Source organism: Musa acuminata, chromosome BXJ2-9 (assembly GCF_036884655.1).
Source record: "Musa acuminata AAA Group cultivar baxijiao chromosome BXJ2-9, Cavendish_Baxijiao_AAA, whole genome shotgun sequence".
Classification (NCBI taxonomy): Eukaryota; Viridiplantae; Streptophyta; class Magnoliopsida; order Zingiberales; family Musaceae; genus Musa; species Musa acuminata.
This window is the reverse complement of record NC_088346.1, coordinates 16,630,024-16,652,827: the sequence shown is the minus strand read 5'-3', so window position 1 is coordinate 16,652,827 and position 22,804 is coordinate 16,630,024. Positions and strand designations below refer to the sequence as shown.

At 41.0% G+C, this 22,804-nt stretch overlaps 1 protein-coding gene and 1 long non-coding RNA gene across 14 annotated transcripts; one reads left to right on the top strand and one right to left on the bottom strand.

The window, feature by feature from the left end:
* Window positions 1-655: 655 nt before the first annotated feature.
* Window positions 656-4,012, bottom strand: LOC103998467 (uncharacterized). Of its 12 annotated transcripts, XR_010491326.1 has the most exons (7): window positions 3,787-4,010; window positions 2,647-2,764; window positions 2,394-2,446; window positions 2,235-2,311; window positions 1,765-2,157; window positions 1,366-1,432; window positions 656-1,118 (listed from the first exon to the last, which is right to left on the bottom strand). It is a non-coding gene; the product is annotated as an uncharacterized LOC103998467 (long non-coding RNA). The 12 variants fall into 12 exon arrangements; XR_001979755.2 differs by adding an exon at window positions 2,837-3,020 and having other exon boundaries at window positions 656-2,157; window positions 3,787-4,012; XR_010491324.1 differs by adding an exon at window positions 2,929-3,020 and having other exon boundaries at window positions 656-2,157; window positions 3,787-4,012.
* Window positions 4,013-6,800: 2,788 nt separating this feature from the next.
* LOC103998466 (uncharacterized) lies at window positions 6,801-9,394 on the top strand. 2 transcript variants are annotated; one of them, XM_009419949.3, is made up of 6 exons: window positions 6,801-7,486; window positions 7,558-7,615; window positions 7,713-7,796; window positions 7,866-8,001; window positions 8,504-8,800; window positions 8,905-9,394. In XM_009419949.3, exons 1-5 carry the CDS (start codon window positions 6,862-6,864, stop codon window positions 8,768-8,770), a joined length of 1,170 nt encoding a protein of 389 aa, XP_009418224.2. In that variant the 5' UTR covers window positions 6,801-6,861; the 3' UTR covers window positions 8,771-8,800; window positions 8,905-9,394. The 2 variants fall into 2 exon arrangements, with proteins under 2 accessions (XP_009418224.2, XP_009418223.2); XM_009419948.3 differs by having other exon boundaries at window positions 8,504-9,394.
* Window positions 9,395-22,804: the final 13,410 nt, after the last annotated feature.

Sequence of the window (22,804 nt, the reverse complement as noted above, 5' to 3'; positions counted from 1 at the left end):
TTTTAGGATAGATATTAGATTGTATATGATTATAATCACCATAGGGATATACTTTACATTTATGTGGACAAAATTTGTTATAACGCATTTTATATGTATGACAATTAACACTTGAAGGGTTGGTGTTGACTAGTCTTATATTTTCAACAGTTGAAAAGTGTTTGGTTTTTTCATGTAAGCGATTCATTTCTCCCATCAGTTCTGTTTGTTTTTTTGTTTAGGTGTGTAGTGGCAATTTTTCTTTGTTTAGGTTTTTTGTTATTTACGTTTCAGTATAGAGAAATTATGTTTTCCAGTTGCTTGTAATACTGAACAAGTCATTTCTTATGATGTATAATGAACAAGAAATATGATCGATATTCCGTAAGCTAACCGGTTTGGTTTGCTTTCATCCGTGAGTAATAAATATAAAGTCTTCTTTCGGTGTTGTTGGCGTTGGTTAGAACACTGTTATCTTGCTGCTTATTCCATAAAACAGGCTTGTAAGTGTATTTATACATGTCTTAATTAAAATCACAGTTTAAGAAGAATCGATGGTCTGCATCTGCTGCATAATCCAAGGTGGTGACGAAAAGATCTTTGAATAAAGGTAGCAGCAGTCTCCAATTTCAGATAGAAATATATAAATTAAAGAAAAAAAAAAAAGTAGTTATCATCAGACAATCACATATAAATATCACATTTCAAAAATATTCAAGACAGTGCTCAGCAATGCCATACAAGTCATAGTAACAACTAATAATATTAGGCTGGGCCAGACTGGATGGAGGACATTTACTCGGCATCCGACGGGGCCTCGCCTTCAAATGACTACTGGTCCTCCGGTCACTCGCTCCTCGTGTGCTTCATCGGCAATCTCTAACCTTAGCTCCATGTCATAGCAATCATCCAACACAAATTGTGGGATCTCCTCGCCCCGGAAGAGCCACAGCCCCTTTACCTTCTACGGTGGCTCCCAAGCATTGACAAGCATCTTTCCAAATGCACATTTCCGACCCAAAAAGTCCATGAGCTGGAGGAAACCACTCACTTTGTTCAGGGTCAATAATGTATTTTTAGTCACAGAACCACAGTGTGTACCCCTCGGGGTCGGTCATACATATCCCAGAAACCTGAAACTGAAGTCATACATAACAAAACCGTTACACTATGCGAGACAACATTTAAAAAATCTAGATTAATAAACGAAAAAAAGCATGGTTCAGTCTTGAAGTGAGAATATCATGTGATGTTCCTACAAAAGGGCCAACTCTGTAATGGGGCCTTTGATCATCACAAAGATAACTGGCTGTTGTAGCATTAATTTAACTTCCTGTCAAATTCTGACTCCTTAAAAAAAAAAAAAGGGGCAAACCCAGTTTGTACATGAGGCTCCTGCCACCGTGCCTGCAGGGTCTAGGAAGGCTAGAAGGGTCAATGTATAAAGCCTTACCTGCATGTCAAATTCCGACTTCTTTAGCTACAAAAGAAAAAAAAAGGTCCTCTTCATTCAAAGATCTACATATAAGCAGCAACAAGAAACAGGAGTTTTCTGAAATTTTAGCAGAGACCAGACAAAAAAAAAAGCGCATACAGTTCTTTTAACTAACAGGCGCCACACATTATCAGCAGAAACTGAATGATGAAAGATGCCATCATGTCTCAGATTTCCCCAAGAAGATGACATCGGTTTCACTATCATAACAAATACTATCTTGTTTCTACGGCAAACAAAGGATCATCATTGCATAGAGTTTAACAACCAGACAAAAGCAGGAAAGGTACCTTTGATAGCAACCTCACGGAAGTTCATTTTCGTATTAGAATAAAGCCTCTTCCACTCATCTAATATCATCTTACCGGGAGGAAGCAGGACTAGAGGATTTTTTGGCTTTGGGGACTCTTTCGGTTGAGAAGCCTTTTTTTTGTGATGGAACAGGTCTTTACCTCACCTAACACCTTGCAGAAATTTGGTTGATCAACCACGGTCCAAAAGTATCTTTCGGAAACTCAGAGGTAAAACTTTTAATGAAGATTCAATTGAATCCAAGATATAAGTTACAAATCATAAAAATATCGACCAAAGTAACAGCATGGCCGACGAGATATATTTGACGTAAGATGAGTGTTCAAAGCACCAAGGGCCCTCTTCAAAGAAGATATGGCAGCTTCCTCAACCTACAAAAGGACCATTGTTCAGTCTGAGAGAGTAAAGTTATAGTTGGTACAATGCAAGACAATATTCGTAAACTGACCCAGCAAGATAAGGTCCAAATCCAACTCTTGGGGCAATCTCTGTTGGCATGAAGTCAATCCATTGCTCAATATGAGCCTGATAATCACATGGCCAGATATATTATTACATAATCACATTGAAACGAAGCCAAAGATGTTATTAAAACTAACAAACTTACGTATTCAACGAGTGAAGTACCATAAAGAGGGTTGTCAGCCTTCGAGCGAGTCACTAAAGAAGAATGAACAGAAAGGCATAAGGTTTGAGTGAAATCTTAAAGCATATAACCTCCTAATACCATAACGAGCAATTGCAGTAGTTTAGAAAATGGGACAATCAGGTGTCTCTAATACAGGAGCCTGCCAGAACATTTGGAAAATAAAATAGTATAATTACATGATCTCGAATTTTAAGATCTTGCCATCACTTACCTTCCCGATGGGATTCATCTTAAGAAACCAAGAAGTTTTATTTGCAACCCCCATTTCAAAATTCCGCTGCAATCAGTGCCTAGAAACCGCTCTTGTTGTTGTTGTTAACATGTAACACCTGTGAGTGAAATGTTTGTAGTCAAGCACTTATAGAAACCGCTACCAATCATGATGTAACAAGGTTACTCACAGAGTCTGATGGCAACAGAAAATTTTCAACAAAGAAGAGAACAAAGAGTATGAGGTAGGGATCTCCAGAAGAGTAGTGCAGTGCTGAATTACTTAATCCTCAAATGTTGACCGTATGATCGGACATAATTATGGACCATCAGAAAAAAACCATATTACTCTGACTTCAGATCACCAGTCATGAGCTGAAAATCATTATGCAAACATTTGTTACAAACTTCAGTTGTTTTAGATGCCCACATAATAGTTAACTAACCATGAATTTCTGAAACTATATCATTTTCAAGGATATACAATACGAGGTACATCATTTTGGGGAACAAGCTTAATAGTGTGTGTGCTGTGTGCCGTGTGTTTGTGCGCTTATTCACGCTTACTACTGCTTACATCATTTTTAGACAAATCACCATTAAGTAGAATAAAATTAATCCAATTCAGGAAAGTAGGATTACAAATGCAAGCAGTAGTAAATCGTAGCCTGGGCGAGCAGGCCACATAACCTATGAATGCTCGAGCAGGGAGACAAACGGAACCTCGAATTCCTTCCTGATGCATGGGATTATGTGCCCAACTTTGCCCCTTTTATACACTGCTGAATTTTCTTAAATATGATATGCATGAAGAACTTGATGCCTTGACAAACCTACTAATACAATTCTACTATAACAACCGAACGGCCTCGAGATGCCTCGGCAACATATTAATCTACTCCTGCTACAACATATTAAACGGCCTTGGAAATCTGAGATGGACTAAGCAGATGTGATGAAATCCCCAGATACCATCAAATCGTAATATTTAGCTTTACAACAACGGTTGTATCACATAAGTCTTTCGAATTTTGATAAGCTAACATGTTATACGACTCTTAACAAGTTTCTTCTAATGCATCAAGGCAAAATGGACATTGTTGCATACGCATGGATAACTAGAAGCATTTTGAAGAGTTACCCACGCCAAAAGAAGAGTCACGTAGCAGATGCCAACGTCGGCATCCCTTGGAACCCTAATCCTCAAGCACCAAGAAAAAGTATGGTCCAACAGAAGCAACACAAATTAACCAAGACATCACCAGCGCCATGGAATCGGCGACTTGCGCCCACCTTTCCTCTGGGCCTAAGAATTAGCAGAAGAAACGCAGCAGAGAAGGAGACCAAAACCCCATTTGGGAGAGAAACAAACTTTTTAACGGCAGCGGCGAGTCTGCTTTCTTTTAGTTTCCGCATATTATGTTTATGCGAACAAGAAATCGGGCTTTAGTCCGCATAGTAGTAGTAGTATTGTGTTTCTTGAGTTGGTTCAACCGTCTCGATTAGATTAAATGGTTTGATTCAATACGATGAATTTGAAAAGTCGGGAGAGGGGAGGATGTAATTTTCTTTTTAAGGAAAAAAGAAAAAAAAAAATTGAGGATTATTTTTATTATTTAGAAAATTAAGATTTTTTATTTTATTTTATTTTATTTTCTTTTCTTTTCTTTTCTTTTCTTTTATTTTATTTTGTGGGAATAAAGGGAAAAGGAAACGTAAAACTAAAGCGAAAAAAACTCTTAGTATTTTTCTTCATTTTCATTTTCTTTTCGATTCAACAAAAGCCGAAACTGATTCAGTAAGGTTTATAATTTTACTACAAACTTTTTTTTTGTGTTTTAAGGTTTTGATTGTTTAAAATTAAAAAAATCTAAATTTAAGCGCTATGGATCAATTTTTGGTCGCGATTTGTGGATGTCGCCTCTCCTCTCTGTCTATAATGTCGCGTGTCTCCTCCGCTCACACACCCATCTATCACCTTTTACGAACAATCAAAATAATTAACTCGAAAATAAATATCAAACCTATTACGAGCTGCTTAAAATAGAAAGACAACAAAGAGAGGTCGATGAGATCTCCAAATTCTTCTTTTATTCCCTAAGGGCATACATCGACTTTTATGTTTCGAAAGTGGGATAGCACGTCCTCGATACATACCGTTGGTGCAATTTTTAAGGTGGTTCCTTCCGTCTTTTAACATCTTTATTATATTTTGTATCATCACCCTCAATTTCTAGGTTGGATGGATACTCATCCTCTTGCATATATCAATCCTTCTTTGATTGCACTATCTCACTATCTCATTTGCTTGTTTACATCCCGTCAAAATATAACTCTCATTAGGCTTGAAACATATTTTCAAAGATTTTTTTAATAAGTAAATCTCATATCTCCGCCTATAAAATGTGAAAAAGGAACCGCAGGTGCCTTTTGTTTTTAAGCTTAGGGAGAAGAGATCATGGTGAATTTTTGTTTCAGCAAATAGGGTTTCAAGGTAAAGACAGATAGATCACTGGATGGATTGAGCTTTTAATCGCTTTGTCACATGAAAACTGCATTGTGGAGCAACATTCTTCAATCTTCATAGTTGACCAAGATTAATTAACACTTGATCTGCTGTTTGCATGATTCGCCAAGAGGGGGTCTGACTTGAGAGCATGGTCCTACAGGCCAACAACGACTTGGATGTTGGAGTTCGTATGGCATGTCTCCTTACTATTAAATGGAAGTTGGTTGCGGAATGGATGTGTTTTTGGAGTTGAAACTATCGTAATGTGTTATACTAGACATTTATCACCACTGTTTTGATTTAAGCTCGTAAAGTGTCATGCTTTCTTCTACCTCCAAACCATTGTTGGTTGGATGGTACATCATATCTCTCTCTTCAGGATTCATCTCTTTTTACTGCACAGACTATATCAGAGAGGATGGTGCGATTTCTTTTACTTTTGTAAATCCAAGTTGAAGATGAGGAAGAACGCTCGGGCTATCACTTTCTTTTTCGTTTTTTTTCTCTTGAGACTGTATATGGTGTTTTTTTTTTCCATTGAAGAGGATATGAACATATTGGAGACTGGAGGGATAAAGGGACATGCAAACAAGAAGCTTCCACATCGGTCACCTCTCGTAGATTATTAGCTCACCCTCTGTGGGAGGACCCTGGGCTTCAGCTTTGGTTGGATCGATCTCGTATTTAGATGGATGGATGGATGGATGTGCACCAGGGAAATGGATTGCTAGCAACTCTAACACTCAACCAGTTCCTATACACATCAAGTATAGATAAGAACATAAGAGAGAGAGAGAGAGAGAGATGGCTTTGGTAGGCTGATTGAAGTCGGTGGGTCAAAGCAACAATGACAGCCACAATCCCCATCTTGCATCTCCTTCAAGTGGGTAGTAGCAATTACTTCCATCTGCAAAGTCATCTCCCGCACGCAATGCTCTGAAAAAAGACCATGACATGCCCCAGTCGAATCACACAAGTTGTATGAAACATGGATGGCTCTCAACCACGGCCATTGACCTCCATCAGCACCGTGACCATCCAAAGATGAGATGCACACCATCGCAAATGATGCTTGCCATCCATGCTTCTTTTACATGCAGGTGGACATACCTCTGCACATGCAGCCATGCATGTCCAAGCTGGGAAGTCGGAAGGGCTTGAGGCACAAAAATGAGGCAGATTCCTGCCAGCTAGAAAGAGGAGGGAGAAGAATGATGGAGTTTCCTTGTCCACCACTTCACAGCTTGCTGCACTTTGGCACCAAGGAGAACCAAAGCCAACAGGAATGAGTCTTTAAGATCACTTAGTCCACAGAGAGGGAGAGATAAGCATCTCTTGCTAAGGAACCTACACCCGCGGGTATTCAACAGCTAAAAAGAGCTTCCTAAATATAATTATTGAAAATAGACTTAGCTCTTGGATTGATGATGGAGATGTGTGAAATAAACCTAAATGAAGAATAAGTATTACAAAAATATTTTTAATTGAATATTCCGAAAGATGATAAGGATCTTAATTGGGTGATTAATGATCCTAACAACTTTTTATCAAAAATAATTAAAAGTAACACACCCTACACTTCACCCGTCTCCAACTTTCCCACTCCACCCCCCCCTTCTCTTTATATACTCCCTTTGCGCTGCTTCTTCCCATCCCATCTCCAACTCTCTCTGTACATCTCAACCATCTCTTACACATCTTAACAGCATGTGCAGCTCAAATATCAAGTCAGACCACGCAGCGGTGGCCGAGATTGACGGAAGGCCGGTCCTGCAGCCGGCTTCCAACCGCGTCACGCTGTCGGAAGCCGGCTGGCCGCTCAAGAAACCCCTACAGAAGTCGGCCTCCTTGCCCACATGGTTCACCAAAACTGCTGCCTGCTTTGATGTCGATTCTGGTGACAGTAACCTCAGTGCCCTGCCTAAGCTCTCGCCACCGCCGTCTCCCACGTCGAAGCCGGCGAGGATCGTACCCAAGCGAGGCAACGAGCCGAACGGCCTCTGTTCCATCACTGAAAAGCCTGTAGTGCCCAAGGTCCCCGTCAAGTCGGCTGCGATGGTGAGGAAGAACCCCAAGAAATCCGCCGGAGGAAGCCAAGTGGCGGTTTCGATCGACTTCTCGTCGGCGTTTGAGTTCGACAGAGTTCCTGGAAGCATTGCAGCTGCGCAGAGGGAGCATGCGGCGCTCGTGCAAGCGCAGAGGAAGCTGCGCGTCGCACACTACGGACGGACGGCGGCTAAGCTTGAAGAGATGGTGGTTTCCGTTGACCATCCCGGCAACGGCACGAGCGGCCATGAGGAGAAGAAATGCTGCTTCATAACACGAAATTCAGGTATCAACTTCATGTGATGTATATATATTTCTGATGCAGGGCGAATCTTGATTACTATTTCATGTCTGTAGATCATGTATATGTTGCTTACCATGATGAGGAGTGGGGAGTTCCTGTCCACGATGACAGGTGAGCTTCCATGATCTCCTCCTTATCTCGTGTCCACAACTCTCTAGTTTAATCTCTCTACTCAGAGGCTAACTAAACGCAAATGGGAATTCTGCAGAATGCTGTTTGAGTTGCTAGTGCTAACAGGTGCTCAAGCTGGGATGGATTGGACTGCCATACTGAAGAAAAGAAATGGGTTCAGGTAAGAAGCAAAGAGAGTATTCGGCAGCTTATGAAATCTTGTATTAAATGACTTGATCTGTGATTGCAGGGCAGCATTTGCTGAATTTGACGCATGGACGGTCTCCAAGTTTACAGAGAGGCAGATGGCTTCAATCAGTGTGGAACACGGGCTGGATTTGGGAAGAGTTAGAGGGGTTGTGGCAAATGCTAACAGAATCTTAGAGGTATCTTTTCTTCTACGATCGACATGCATCCAGCTTTGTTCTTCACGGAAGTTTTGTTTACAGGAGCACATTGTTGATTGATTTGTGTGTTTTATAGGCTTCGTTTGCATCATTTTTGCCTCTAAAAAGCCACAACACTCAGCCTAATCAAACAATAAAAAGAAGAATATCCAAGAAAAATGTCCTTTGTTGTGTATAATAAAACCATGGATGAGGTAAAGTTGCTATCATATTGTATCTGACCAGCTAAAAACATTGTTAACCAAACTACACTTACGCTAAAAATATGCTGATATCTAATAACAAAGTAGCAGATAACAAGCGGCTAGAATTCTTCACCCAGAAAGAAGATTTACTTGGTAATAAACATGCATGCAGATACTGGTGAAAATGATGTTAACATCAGTGAACAAGAAGAGCTTTCTCTTCTTTTGTTTCTTTTTGGGGTCATCAATTGTTTGTCTTCTCTAATCATGCAACCCATGTGAATGTATCGGAGTAGGTGAGAAGAGAGTTCGAGTCCTTGGACAAGTATCTGTGGGGGTTCGTCAACCACAAGCCCATCTCCACCAGCTACAGGTCATGCAGAAAAATCCCTGCTAAGACGTCCAAATCGGAGTCCATCAGCAAAGACATGGTTCGCCGCGGGTTCCGGTTCGTCGGCCCGACCGTCGTCCACTCCTTCATGCAGGCCGCCGGCCTCACCAATGGCCACATCGTCTCCTGCCCCCGCCACCGCCATTGCTCGACCCCCTCTGCTATAAACTGACCTTACGATTCTCTTTTTAAGTTATCCAAGGTTTGTGTATTTTGTGACTCGTTTGGTGTATAGTTTTGGGTGTGAGGCGTGTAGAAATAGGAGTGGAAGAGTAGATGAGGAGGGTGTGTGTCTTGTGATTGCAGGAACAGGGGACGTAGCATGTGATCACTACATGCCTCATTATTCCTCGCTCACTTTCAGCTCAACATATCCTCCCTCTTGTGAAGACAAGTTGCCATGTTTCTAGGTAGAGAAACGCCTTGTCAAAGCTTCCACCCAACTCCAGTGACTTCCATTTACCAACCAAGGATAAAGAGACCAAGGAGGAGCCTCCATTACAAGGGGGATAGATGGATGGGCTCATACATAGTGTCTGCCATGTGTTTGTGCACTTTGCTTGGCAAGTAGTATATACTTCTCCCTTTGTTTATGCAGCCATATGTGCAAGAATATTATTCTTCACGTGGGACTGCTTTTATTTTGGTCTTACCTTTTTCACTTTTTCTTAGATCAACTATGGCATTGTTATGTGCTACCATTAGCTGTATGGAAAGTGCATGTTGTTGTACCAAAGAGAACAAAAGCACATGGTTCTCATTTTCTGCAACATAATATGACAAATTTCTTGCAACATTTGATGGACAAATGCGTTTGTGATTGTGGGGAAGACACCGATAGTGAAAGTAGCAATAATGTGTTGCATCACCTCCCTCCAATGTTCTCTCAAACCTCATCACACTACATTTCATTTAATCAAGTTAGTCAATACAGAGAAGTATAGTTATGTATGTATGCTAAGACGCAGGATCATAACTAAATGTGAGGAAATTTTAGCATTAATCAGCCTCAAATATAGCTTTAAAGTGTGAGTGATTATGAAGTATAGCAGGCGTTCTTGCTAAGTGAATACCCTTTTTTTTTATTTTCAATTGAAATCATGATCCATTCAATTCAATCCCAAGTACTGACTGATCCACACGAAACGGGAAATCACAAGACTCCCTCCGTAAGTAGCTTACGATTAGAAGCTTCTAGAAAGGCTCAGCGAAGATTATTAAAGATAAGCTTAATTTAATCAGAAATGATCCTACTTAAATCATCTTGCATGACTTCATGATTTTGATGTCTTCTTCGAAAGGAATATAGATCTTTTTGAAAGATGAATAATATTTTGAGTATTTTGAAGTTATCAAGAAACCTTGTGAAGAGAAAAATATCATTTAAAAATTAAAAGAATTCTTAATTTTTATCTTTTACGAATGGATGGAGTCTTGTACTCTCATCTCCTATAAATACAGGAGAGAATATCTTTATGAATATAAGCTTAAACATTTGAAATCAAGCAAAGATATACTTTTATCTTTTTACTCAATCATTCTTCTTTTATAACTATGTTAATTTCTAATAAAATGATATGAGAGCCCAGTTATCCAAGATGATAATCAACGTATCATCCTTTATCCCCATCTCACCAACAATTATGAAAATTAGAACATCCAATTGAAAGTCTTGATTGGATATAAGATATATGGGAGATAATAGAGAAGGGGTATAATGAGCTCTAAGATGAAACTATACTCTTGACTGATGGGGATATAAAGAGGAATAACCTTTGTATATGAACAAATACTAGAAGACCATAATACGCAGTGGAATAAAATGGAAACACAATCAAACAGAACACCAAGATATACGTGGAAAACCCCTTCAATGTGAAGGGTAAAAACCACGGGGCAAACTAGAGATAATCCACTATGAGAATAATGAATATACAAATCTCAATCTCTTATCCAAAACCCTAGCAACAACCACAAGAGAATAACTGGGATACAAGGATCACGTCACTGCCCACAATATCTAAAACCTCCCCAAGTAATCACAGCAAGAGTCTATTATAGATTTGATCTAACCATAGATGAGAACACTGCTAGATGATTGAGAACATTCTCTATGCATTGTCCTTATCTTCTTCCCTTTCTTTCTCTTATTTTTCTGCCTTGTTCTTCTCTCTTTGTAACTACGAGGATGTCAACGTTGCTGCCCATGTTGTTGCCTTTTTCTGCCTCTTTTCTGCGTCTAAAACACAGCCCCCACACCCCCCTTATATTGATCTAGGGTTAGGTCAAAGGGGTGTGGGTTGTGGGCTGATAAAGCCCACCATGGGCTGAACCCACTTTGGGCTGCTAGCCCAACAACCTCCCCCTTCAGCCCATAAGGGAGGCTGTCCCATGACTCCTCAATGTGAAGCCATGCCGACCAACTGTCGGCATATCTCTTGTCTTTCTTTTGGTAAGGTCTTCGTCAACATGTTTGCTCCGTTATCATCTGTATGAATTTTCTGAAGCTGCAACTGCTTCTCTTCAAATACATTTCGAATCCAGTGGTATCTGACATCTATATGCTTTGACTTGGAATGAAACATTGGGTTCTTACACAAATGGATGGCACTCTGGCTGTCACAATGCACCATATAATTTTCCTGTTTCAGCCCCAATTCTTGTAATAATTCTTTCATCCATAACATTTCTTTGCATACCTCTATAGCAGCAATATATTCTGCTTCTGTGGTGGAGAGAGCAATACACCTTTGTAACCTGGATTGTCATGACACAGCTCCCCCTGCAAAAGTAAGTACATAACCTGAAGTGGACTTCCTCGTATCTATATCTCTTGCCATATCTGCATCTGTGTAACCTGTCAACATAGGTGGTCCACCTCCAAAGCTTAAACAAACCTTAGAGCTCCCTTTGAGATATCTAAAAATCCACTTTACTGCTGCCCAGTGCTCTTTGCTTGGATTTGCAAAAAATCTGCTAGTAACACCCACTGCAGATGCGATGTCTAGCCTTGTACATACCATTACATACATTAAACTTCCAACTGCTGAAGCATAAGGAACCTTTTGCATTTTCTCCTTCTCCTCATCACTTGACGGACTCTGTTATGAGCACAACTTGAAGTGACCTGCAAGAGGAGAACCAACTGGTTTTGCGTTGCTCATACTGAATCTTTCCAATACCTTCTCGATGTATTTCTCCTATGACAATCAAATCTTCTTGTTTTTTCTGTCACAGGAAATCTACATGCCTAGTATTTGCTTTGCTAGCCCCATGTCCTTCATTGCAAAAGACTCACTCAGTTCCTTCTTCAACCTATCAATTTTAGACATATCTTTCCTAAGAATAAGCATGTCATCAACATAAAGTAAGAGAATAATAAAATCCTCACCAAACCATTTGATGTACACACAATGATCTGAAGCCGTTCTTTTGTATCCATTTTCTATCATAAATGAATCAAACTTTCTGTACCACTGTCTTAGAGCTTGCTTTAGCCCATACAAGCTCTTCTTCAACTTGTAGACAAAATTATCTTTACCTTTGACTTTGAAGCCTTCTGGTTGCTCCATATAAATTTCCTCCTCCAAATCACCATGAAGGAAAGCTGTCTTCACATCTAACTGTTCAACCTCCAAGTCCTGGCTAGCAGCAATACCAAGAGCAACACGAATAGAAGACATTTTAAAAATAGGAGAAAATATCTCTTCAAAGTCAATACCTTTCTTTTGACCAAAGCCTTTCACAACCAATCTAGCTTTGTACTTTGGTTGAGAACAATATTCTTGAGTCTTCAACCTAAAAACCCACTTGTTCTTCAAGGCCTTCATTCCATTTGGTAGCAGCACCAAATCATAAGTGTGATTCTTCTGAAGAGCATCCATCTCTTCCTACATAGCAACTAACCACTTCTCTTTCTGCTCACTCTCAACTGCTTCATGATAACTCTCTGGTTCACCTGCATTAGTAAGCATCACATACTCATCTGTAGAGTATCTTCTGGAAGGTTGACGTTGTCTAGAAGATCTTCTCAACTGAGGTTCTGTGGGAACTTGCTCTCCTACTTCTTCTTGCTCAACATGTCCTGTAAGTAAATTAACATCAGGCTCTACACTATTTTCCTGCACATCTCCCCCATCACCCTGATATACTGGAGGAATAACTGGGTTACAATCTGCTAATCCTTCTGCAGAAGTCTTGGCTGGTGCCTTCTTCTTCAAATCCTCAAAGGTTTGATCCTCAAAGAAGACCACATCTCTGCTCCTGAACACCTTCTGCTTTTCTGGATCCCAAAGCCTGTAACCAAACTGATCATGTGAGTAACCAAGAAAAATACATTCTTTAGACTTACCATCCAGCTTGGACCTCTCATTATCTGGAACATGTGCAAATGCACGATAACCAAACACTCTCAAATGCCTGTAGGAAACATCTTTCTCTGACCATACATGCTCTACAACATCACCATCTAGGGCTGTACATGGTGATAAGTTGATCACATCAACTGCAGTCCTCAAAGCCTCATCCCAAAACCTTTTGGGTAGCTTGGCCTGTGAAAGCATACATCTGATCTTTTCCATGATGGTGCGGTTCATCCTCTCTGCAATTTCATTATGCTGAGGTGTACCAGGAACTGTCATCTCATGTTGGATCCCATGTGACCTACAATAGTCATTAAACAATCATGTATACTCACCACCATTATCTGATCTTATGCATTTCAATTTCCTTTCTGTCTCCCTTTCAACCCTAGCATGAAACTCTTTGAAGACATTAATAACCTGATCTTTGGTCTTCAAAGCATAAGCCCAAACTTTCCTGAAAAAATCATCTATAAAAGTGACAAAATAAAGTGCATCATTTATACCAAGAACATCAACAGATCCACCAGGAGTTTTTGTCCTCAAAGGACCACATACATCTGTATAAACACGGTCTAAGGCATGCATTTTTCTAGATAAAGCAGCACTAGCAAATGAAACTCTATGTTGTTTACCAGCCAAACAATCAATACAAGGGTTCAAATGTATACCTTTGAGATCTGGCACTACCTCTCTCTTGGAAAGAGCTTGCAGCCCCTTCTCACTCATGTGTCCCAATCACCTATGCCACAACTCCATACTGAAGTCTTTCTCTGTAGCATTTAACTGCTCACCATAAGCTTTAGCCTGCAACCTGTACAAAGTATGACATTTCTTTCCACTAGCTATAACAAGAGAACCCTTATTGAGCTTCCATTGCCCTCTGTGAAATCTGCTTTCATAGTCTTCATCATCTAGTCTTTCAATTGAAATTAAATTCAGCCTCAAGTCAATCACATGCCTCACATCCTTAAGCACCAACTTGCAGCCAAGGTTGGTCTTTAAATGGATATCACCCATGCCAATGATGTCTGTTGTGCCATAGTTGCCCATCTTGACAACACCAAAGTTTCCAGACCTGTATATAGCAAAAAACTCCCTCCGTGGTGTAGCATGATAAGAAGCACCTGTGTCAATCACCCACTCAAGATCCTAACACACACAAGAAAAAATATCATTAGAAGGAGACAAAATCAAATAATCACCACCCTGCACTGTAGTTGTAGTATTATCCTTTGACTCTGTAGACTCCACTTCTTTTCCCTTTTTCTTGTTCTTCTTAGGTTGCTTACATTGGTTCTTGTAATGTCTTTTCTCACCACAGTTATAGCAAACAATATCTTTTCTTGATCTTGACTTGCTCCTACCCATACGTGAACTGCTTCTAGACTTTGACCTTCCTCTATTCTCTGAGATAAGTGCTTGTGAATCATTCTGAGATGTTGCCGAACTCTTTCTTCTCAACTCCTCATTCAACAAACTACTTGTTACTTGACTCATAGTGAGAATACCATCTGGCGTAGAATTACTAAGGGAAACCACCAGTGTCTCCCAACTTTCTGGTAATAAATTGAGAAGTAACAATACCTGCAACTCATCATCAAGAGACATTTTCATAGAGGATAACTGGTTAGTAATACTCTGCATTTCATTCAAATGCTCAGCAATAGAAGCACCCTCTCTATATTTTAGGTTCACAAGTTTTCTGATCAAAAAAGCTTTGTTGCCAGCTGTTTTTCTTTCATAGAGACTTTCCAATTTTTTCCAAAGAGAATATCTAGAAATTTCAGTAGAAACATGGTGAAAGACACTATAATCAAGCCACTGTCTAATAAACCCAATTGTTTTTCGATCTAACCTCTTCCACTCATCATCTGTCATAGTTGTAGGTTTTGCACTATCCCCTTGCAAAGGTCCATACAAATCTTTGCAATACAAGAGATCTTCCATTCTTGGTTTCCATATCATCCAATTATTTCCATTCAAACTAATCATGCGAGAAATATTACTGGCCTCCATGTTCAAATACAAAAATTAAATCACCAAAACCCCGCTTTGATACCAATTGATGGGGATATAAAGAGGAATAGCATTTGTATATGAACAAATACTAGAAGACCATAATACGCAACGGAATAAAATGGAAACACAATCAAATAGAACACCAAGATATACGTGGAAAACCCCTTCAATGTGAAGGGTAAAAACCACGGGGCAAACTAGAGATAATCCACTATGAGAATAATGAATATACAAATCTTAATCTCTTGCCCAAAACCCTAGCAACAACCACAAGAGAATAACTGGGATACAAGGATCACGTCACTGCCCACAATATCTAAAACCTCCCCAAGTAATCACAGTAAGAGTCTACTGTAGATTTGATCTAACCTAAGATGAGAACACTGCTAGATGATTGAGAACAATCTCTCTGCGTTGTCCTTGTCTTCTTCTCTTTCTTTCTCTTGTTTTTCTGTCTTGTTCTTCTCTCTTTGTTGCTATGAGGATGCCAACGTTGCTGCCCACGTTACTGTCTTTTTCTGCCTCTTTTCTACGTCTAAAACGCAGCCCCCACACCCCCCTTATATTGATCTAGGGTTAAGTCAAAGAGGTGTGGGTTGTGGGCTAATAAAGCCCACCATGGGCTGAACCCACTTTGGGCTGCCAGCCCAACATTGACAAGTCAAAAAGGATTCTTTGAGGGACATGAGAAAGAGAGACAAGAAGGCTCTCTTCTTGATCTATCAAAGGCTTAATGAAGGAGTATTCAAGAATATTACTATTGCCAATTGTTGGGTTCAACCCATATGTGGGCTTTGGACAAATTGAGTCATTTGAGCCCAAATTAAAGAAATCAATAATTAAGAGAGAAAGGGAAAAATTAGAGAGGGAGCATGCTGTCACGGACAAACTTCTAAATAGGATGTTTGATGTAATGCTTATGTACGTCCGTGTCTTTTGGTATGTTCATGCCTTGTACAACATGTAAAGGGACGGCCGAAGGCTTAATAGTCTCATTTTAGTTAGGTTACTGGCATCTTTAGGCTTGTAAATAAAGGTTGTGTCATATGAACACGTGTGAGAGATTTTCGATCTATAATGGACCATTTTACTCTTTGTTGTGCAACTGTTCAGTGCTTGTAAAATCTGTTTGTAATTTGCATTGTCTATGAAGTGTTTTTTAGAGATGTTTGCTTGTGGATCCCGATTGAGGCGTTCTCTCTAACCCGTTCTCTCTTTTGTTGGTCCTAAGGGACAATGGGAGGCTTCGGGGAGGCTAACCTTTACGGACGAATACGCAAGGGTGCCGCACGACTTAGGCAAAACCAGCTAAGTCCGTGACAGATGATATTAGAGCGAGACAAGCACTTATAGAAACACTTAGCATACAAACGTGGGGGACCTAGCGGGGCTGCATTGATGGCAGTCAACACACGAGTGACCGTTTGGGGGAAAACGGGCATGGAGATGTAGGGAAAAAGAGTCGCTCGGAGGAACGGGCATCTGGCATTGGCATTCAGAGGAATGGCCAACCCTTCTCGCAAGAGGCACCATGAGAACAGGCAAGCTTGGAAGAATGCAGAGCGCACAAAGGTTGGGATGACTGAGTTTGAGCTATGGCTCAACATTGACAACTATACTTGATGGTGCTCAAGACAAGCGAGGCGCTTGGTAAAGGATGAGACCATGTAAGGTGGAATGAGTTGCTCAACGACCAAAAGAGTTATGCAAAGCTCACAGAGGTGAGGGGAATTGCTAACTCGAAGAATTTGGTACTCATGCATGGGCTTGTATGCAGACGATGGAATGTTCATGGCCATCTCAAGGTGACCGAAACTCGGTGCCATGGAGCATTGAAACTTTCTCTTCGGCATGTGAAGGATACATCTGTAGGAGGCTAAAGTGTGCAATGAGTTCAGCATGTTGCTAGGCCTTGAGTGGTGCAACGGGGGCTGTATTGACGTGGAGTTACAATCTAGCAAGTGCGCTTGCAGGAGGCAGAAACATGCATAGTTTGTTCAGCAGATCAGAGTAGTCCAAGGGGATGGTGGTCTCCGAAATAAAGAAAGATGTTGCTCCAACAGGACAGTTATCCTGGAGGGATAAGTCTCGGCTCTCCAAAGGGAGAATCATGTGAACGGACCTCACATGTTGAGGAGGAGTACCTCAACAAACAACAACTCCACGAAACTCAATGGACTGAGCAAGCGACGAGGAGTCGTTGCATGATCTCGCTCGAGAGAATGCATTGGTGGATGCATTGCGAGATCAAGTGGGGGAGCAACTCAAATGAAGGCACACTTGGAGTCGATATGGAGATCGGACTCAAGGGAGGGCTGACCCATGGAATGGTGGGCGTGAGGGCCACCATCGACTCAATGCAAAAATGAGGAGCGGAGCAACTTGGGTATAACTTGGTGATGTACCCAAGCCGTATGAAGGGAGCCAGTATAGAAGTTGGAACATGGAGCGGAGGCACAGTGCTTTCCTTAGACAGAGGTCAAGGACACGAACTCTTACAGAGGTAAGATTAGAATCATGTTGTTCCATGGGTCCTTCATTCTGACTGAGTGGACTCATCTTGCATGGTGCCAAAGACGAAAGGACCTTCTAGGCACATGCACCTTATCTTGGAGAAGCATTTGATGGAGGAACTAAGGCGACTCAATTTGCGGAGGCGAAATTGGGTTCAGAAGGCCTTAGCACGGGGCAAGAGGACTTAGAGGTGGGTACTCTTGAAGAATATACCATAGTGTTGCCATTCAAGTTGCCATGAAGGAAGCGGTGCACAGCGGAGATTGTACTGGTAGGGGCAGAGGCCTAGGATCCAGACAATGGTGCACAAATTACAATGAAGTTGATGGGCTTCAGGAGCTACTAGGTGATGGATTATCCTAGAACGGTGCTTCATCTAGGTGTGACCCAAGAGTGGGTGGATGAAGGTTGATTGCCAAAGGAGCAAACAAAATTGAAGGTGGAAGAGACCCTGCGATGTATTGGCAAAGGCCACACATGGAGGGTTCACAATTCGAGTTCATCCCACAAGGATCAGAATGCAATAGAGATGTCACCATGGTGCAGCGGATCGTGATGGAACAGTTTGTGGCAATGTGATACACACGACATAGTCCCATGAGGGACTAGATCATATGGAGGTATGGTCGGGAGCTACTGGAAGCTCCACTTTGGTGAACAACACGACGACAAGAAGGGCTATGGATTCAAGGAGTGAAGGCCATGGTACCGCAGAGGTGGGTCTTCCGTGCGTGCATCGAATTTTACATCGGATGAAAACCTTAGTTATCAGCATATGGGGGCTGGGTTCCACTAAGGGAAAAGTTCGAATGCAAGTACTAGTGAGTCCCATGGGAGGGACTTGATCATGGAGAGGTATGATCGAAACAGTTGGAGAGTTGGATTGCTCCAGAGTCCATATTCGCTTAAGGGTGCCCGACAAATCAGAGGACAAGGTCGAGTAAGTGAACGTTGCTACCAAGGAAGCTAAGGAGAACAGAATCAGTGCAAACCCTATAATGCGATGGCAGAGGCCATTCATGGGAGTTGTAGTCTGTCTTTCCATCGACCAAAGGGGAGTTGCTTGGAGAACACAGAGGTGTTGAAGTAGGGGGTCGAAAGGGGCGAGGAAGCGACGACGAGTCCAGAGGGACTTAGCTACCCAAAATCAAGCATCAATTAGAATGTAGGTGGACTTAGAAGAGTGTCACGGAGACATATCTATTGATCGTGAAGAAAAGGGATGCAAATGCGAGGCGACGGATAGTAGAGCCATGGGCATGGCAGCGCCATGGTACCGCAGAGGCGGGACTTCCGTGAAAGTCATTGATTCCTTGCTCTCATGGAGGGAGAGCGCTTGGTTGTGAAAGGGGCCGAGGAGGTGGAACATGCAGAGGCAATCTCCAAGTACCGTGACAAGCCTGAAGGGCAGAGGCCAAGAAACTTCGTAAGACCGATGTCAACAAGTTTCTCATCAAGATAGCCAAAAGTGAAGGACTTCGGGTCATGCAAGAGTGCACGACCAAGGAACGAAGCAAGCAGTACGTGGTACTGTACCTTCGCTACTCAGGGGAGTAGGCGGCAAGGTTGATGGAGAAGACGGTACAATCCCAAAGGCGACCACATCTATTAGAGAATTACTCCAAGTTGGGATGAAAACTTCCCGTATTCCAGAAGTTCGATGGCATTGAGAAGGTGAATCACAGTAGCTAACTCAATGCAAGGAGTGCAAACACTTCAAGTGCTTCAGAAGTGTGAGCAAAGAGCAGGCGAAGGCTAGTAACTAGCTCGATGCATGAAGTATAACCTCGAGGAGGCGGGCGAAGTCAAGTAACCTTTGCCTTCTCAACTCTTAAGAGAATGGGCGAAACCAAGTACCCCAATTCTCTTATCTATCCAGCAGAGGAGCTCTGCACAAGTTCAAAGACCATTCGAAGATAATGAAAGACAATAGTTGTCAAATCCTCACAAACGGTGATCAGTGCTACTGAGAGTAGATTGTCCGTTTCATGTGCTACTGAGAGTAGATTGTCCGTTTCATTTCCCAACGAAATGCCAATCGAAAGCGGAAGTGATGCGAACCTACTTGGATGTGACAACTAAGTGAAAGAAGAGCCAATGAGCAAATTTTGTGGAGGAAGGACCCAAAACTTTAGAAGTTTACGAGACGATGCTCATTAAAGCTCCAACAAGCATCCACCCAGTTCAAGCAGCATGAGGAATTTGAGAGACTAGCACAGTAAGGATGGTCTTTTCCTTCATCTGGGGGATCCGCAGGAATCAACAAGGATCAACACAACTCAGCCAACCCCACACTAGAGTCAGAGTTATTGGTGAGTTGAAGCAGCATGGCGGATCAAACGTTCGACTACTCAAAAATAACAGGGGAGAGCACCTGGGAGCCAAGAGGCGCATTACAGTTGGAGCGGAAGATTGAAGACTCAGTAAAGGCGAGGAGTTGCAATGTTCACAAAGGCTTCGATGAGGACGTTGAAGGAATAAGTGGGGAGAATGTCACAGACAAACTTCTAAATATGATGTTTGATGTAATGCTTATGTATGTCCGTGTCTTTTGGTATATTCATGCCTTGTACATGTAGAGGGACGGCCGAAGGCTTAATAGTCCAATTTTAGTTAGGTTGGTGGCCTCTTTAGGCTTGTAAATAAAGGTTGTGTCATGTGGACACGTGTGAAAGATTTTCAATCTATAATGGATCATTTTACCCTTTATTGTGCAACTGTTTAGAGCTTGTAAAGTCTGTTTGTAATTTGTATTGTCTATGAAGTGTTTTTCAAAGATGTTTGCTTATGGATCCCGTACTCGATGAGAGAAATCTAAAGATCAGGTAGGAAATAGAAATGAATATAGATGATGAGATGCAAGGATTACTACTTCTCAGCTCTTTACCAAAAAGTTGGGAAACATATGTGGTGACAATTTATAACTCCACGCTAGAGGGGACTCTAACTATAGATATGGTTAAAGACAGTTTGCTAAATGAAGATGCTAGAAGGAAAGAACAGGGTGAATCTTCTTCTGGGGCATTTGTTACTGAAAAATAAGAAAGACATGGAAGAAGTCAGCAGAAATCCACATGAATATAGAGGAAGTTTCATGTCTAGAAGAGATATCAAATGTTTTCACTGTAATAGGCTAGGTCACATAAAGAAAGAGTGTAGGTTTTGGAAGCGAGAACATAATGAAATGAAGAAAAATGAGAAAGAAACCAATATAGTTGCTGCTGAAGGAAATATCACTATTGTCTGTGATGAAGGTTGTGTTAGTCTTGTAGCTCAAGACAGTAATTGGGTAATTGACTCTGGTGCTTCATTTCATGTTACTTCTCATGGTAATTTCTTTAGTTCTTATACTGTTGGTGATTTTGGTAATGTCGGAATGGGAAATAGTGGTACATCTAAGATTGCGGATATTGGAGATATTTGCTTGGAGACCAGTATTGGGAGTAAATTGATACTCAAAGATGTAAGGCATATTCCATATATTCGTCTTAACTTGATATCTACAGGTAGACTTAATGATGAGGGCTTTGCATACTATTTTGGTGAAAGCAAATGGAAACTCACTAAAGGTTCTCTGATTGTGGCAAGAGGAAAAAAACTTAACTCTTTTTATGTCATGGAAGCTTAGCTACACAAAGGAGAGATTAATACAATTTAAAAAGGTGAAAGTATAGATATTTGAGATAAGAGGCTTGGATATATCAGCGAAAAAGGACTTCAAACTCTTGCTAGAAAGTAGTTCTTACCAGAGTTGCATGGTACATCTCTTAAATCTTGTGATCATTGCTTAGCTAGAAAAACATATAGAGTTACATTTCATACGTATCCATCATCTAGAAGATCAGATGTTATTGATTTAGTTCATATTGATGTTTGTACTATGCAAACTAGAACTCTTAGATGTGCTCTTTATTTTGTTACTTTTATTGATGACTATTCTAGAAAAGTATGGGCTTTTGCTTTGAAATCTAAAGATCAGGTACTCGATATTTTCAAGGAGTTTCATGTTAGTGTTGAAAGATAAACTGACAGAAAACTAAAGTATATTCGATCAGATAATGGTGGCGAGTACAGAGGTCCTTTTGAGAATTATTGCAAGTTCCATGGTATCAGGCTTGAGAAAAAAGTTCCTAAAACTCCTCAACAGAACGGTGTGGCAGAAAAGATGAATAGAACCATTGAAGAAAGGATTAGGTGTATGCTTTCTCACGCCAAATTACCAAAGTCATTTTGAGGGGAGGCTATTGTTAGGATCGAGAGCACTAAGAGGGGGGGGGTGAATTAGTGCAGCGGAAATCTTTCAGCGATTAAAAACCAAAAGCTGCGTTCGTTCAAAAACTATTATGATGCAAAAGCAAATTCTCAGTTTGTATCTAAGTGCAGTTTGCGTCTAAGCGCAGATTGCGTCTAAGTGCAGTTTTGCGTCTAAGCGCAGTTTACATCTAAACTCAGATTTACGTCTAAACACAGTTTTACGTCTAAACGTAGATTTACGTCTAAACGCAGATTTACGTCTAAACGCAGATTTACGTCTAAACGCAGATTTACGTCTAAACTCAGATTTACGTCTTAAACTCAGATTTACGTCTAAACGCAGATTTACGTCTAAACGCAGTTTTACGTCTAGACGCAGATTTATGTCTAAACTTTGAAACTTGTTTGTATACTCGCAGAAGGCAGTATGCAGTTAAAATCAAGACGTAAACGTGAACTGAGATCTGATGATTGAGCGAGGAAAGCCGATTTACGTCTGAATGCAGTTTTACGTCTAAATGTTGAAACTCGTTCGTAAAATCGTAGAGGACAGATTGTAGTTATCAATAGGATTAAAATGTAAGTGTAAACTGCAAAGAAGCTCGTTCGTAAAAGCACGGAAGACAGTTCTGCAGAATCAAACGTAAACGTAAACTGTAATGTATGAAAATACGAATTTACGTCTGAATGCAGATTCGGAAGAACAGCACTTAGAACTTGTTCGTGAAAGCGCAGAGAGCAGTAGTAATGAGGGAGGTTTGCAGTAATGATAAAGTGCTCGAAAATAAACGCAAACCAGAGATTTAGAGTGGTTCGGTCAGCCTTGACCTACTCCACTTTTGGCTTCCTCCACCGACGAGGTTGCCGACGTCAACTAGGGGCCTTCCTTCAATAGGCGAAGGCCAAACTGCCCTTTTACAATTTCTCTCCTTTTGACAGGCTCAGGAGACAACCTTTACAGACCTTTCTCTCCTCACTTTACAACTGAAAACTTGAAGAACAGAAGGAGGAGACTTAAAGGCTTTACAACACTTTTGAGCTCTTAGAATCACAGA

Coding starts and splice junctions, on each gene's coding strand:
- LOC103998466 (XM_009419949.3), top strand. CDS start 6,862: ATGTGCAGCTCAAATATCAAGTCAGACCACGCAGCGGTGGCCGAGATT. Junction 7,616..7,712: donor GTTCCTGTCCACGATGACAG/GTGAGCTTCCAT, acceptor GGAATTCTGCAG/AATGCTGTTTGAGTTGCTAG. Junction 8,002..8,503: donor ATGCTAACAGAATCTTAGAG/GTATCTTTTCTT, acceptor GTATCGGAGTAG/GTGAGAAGAGAGTTCGAGTC.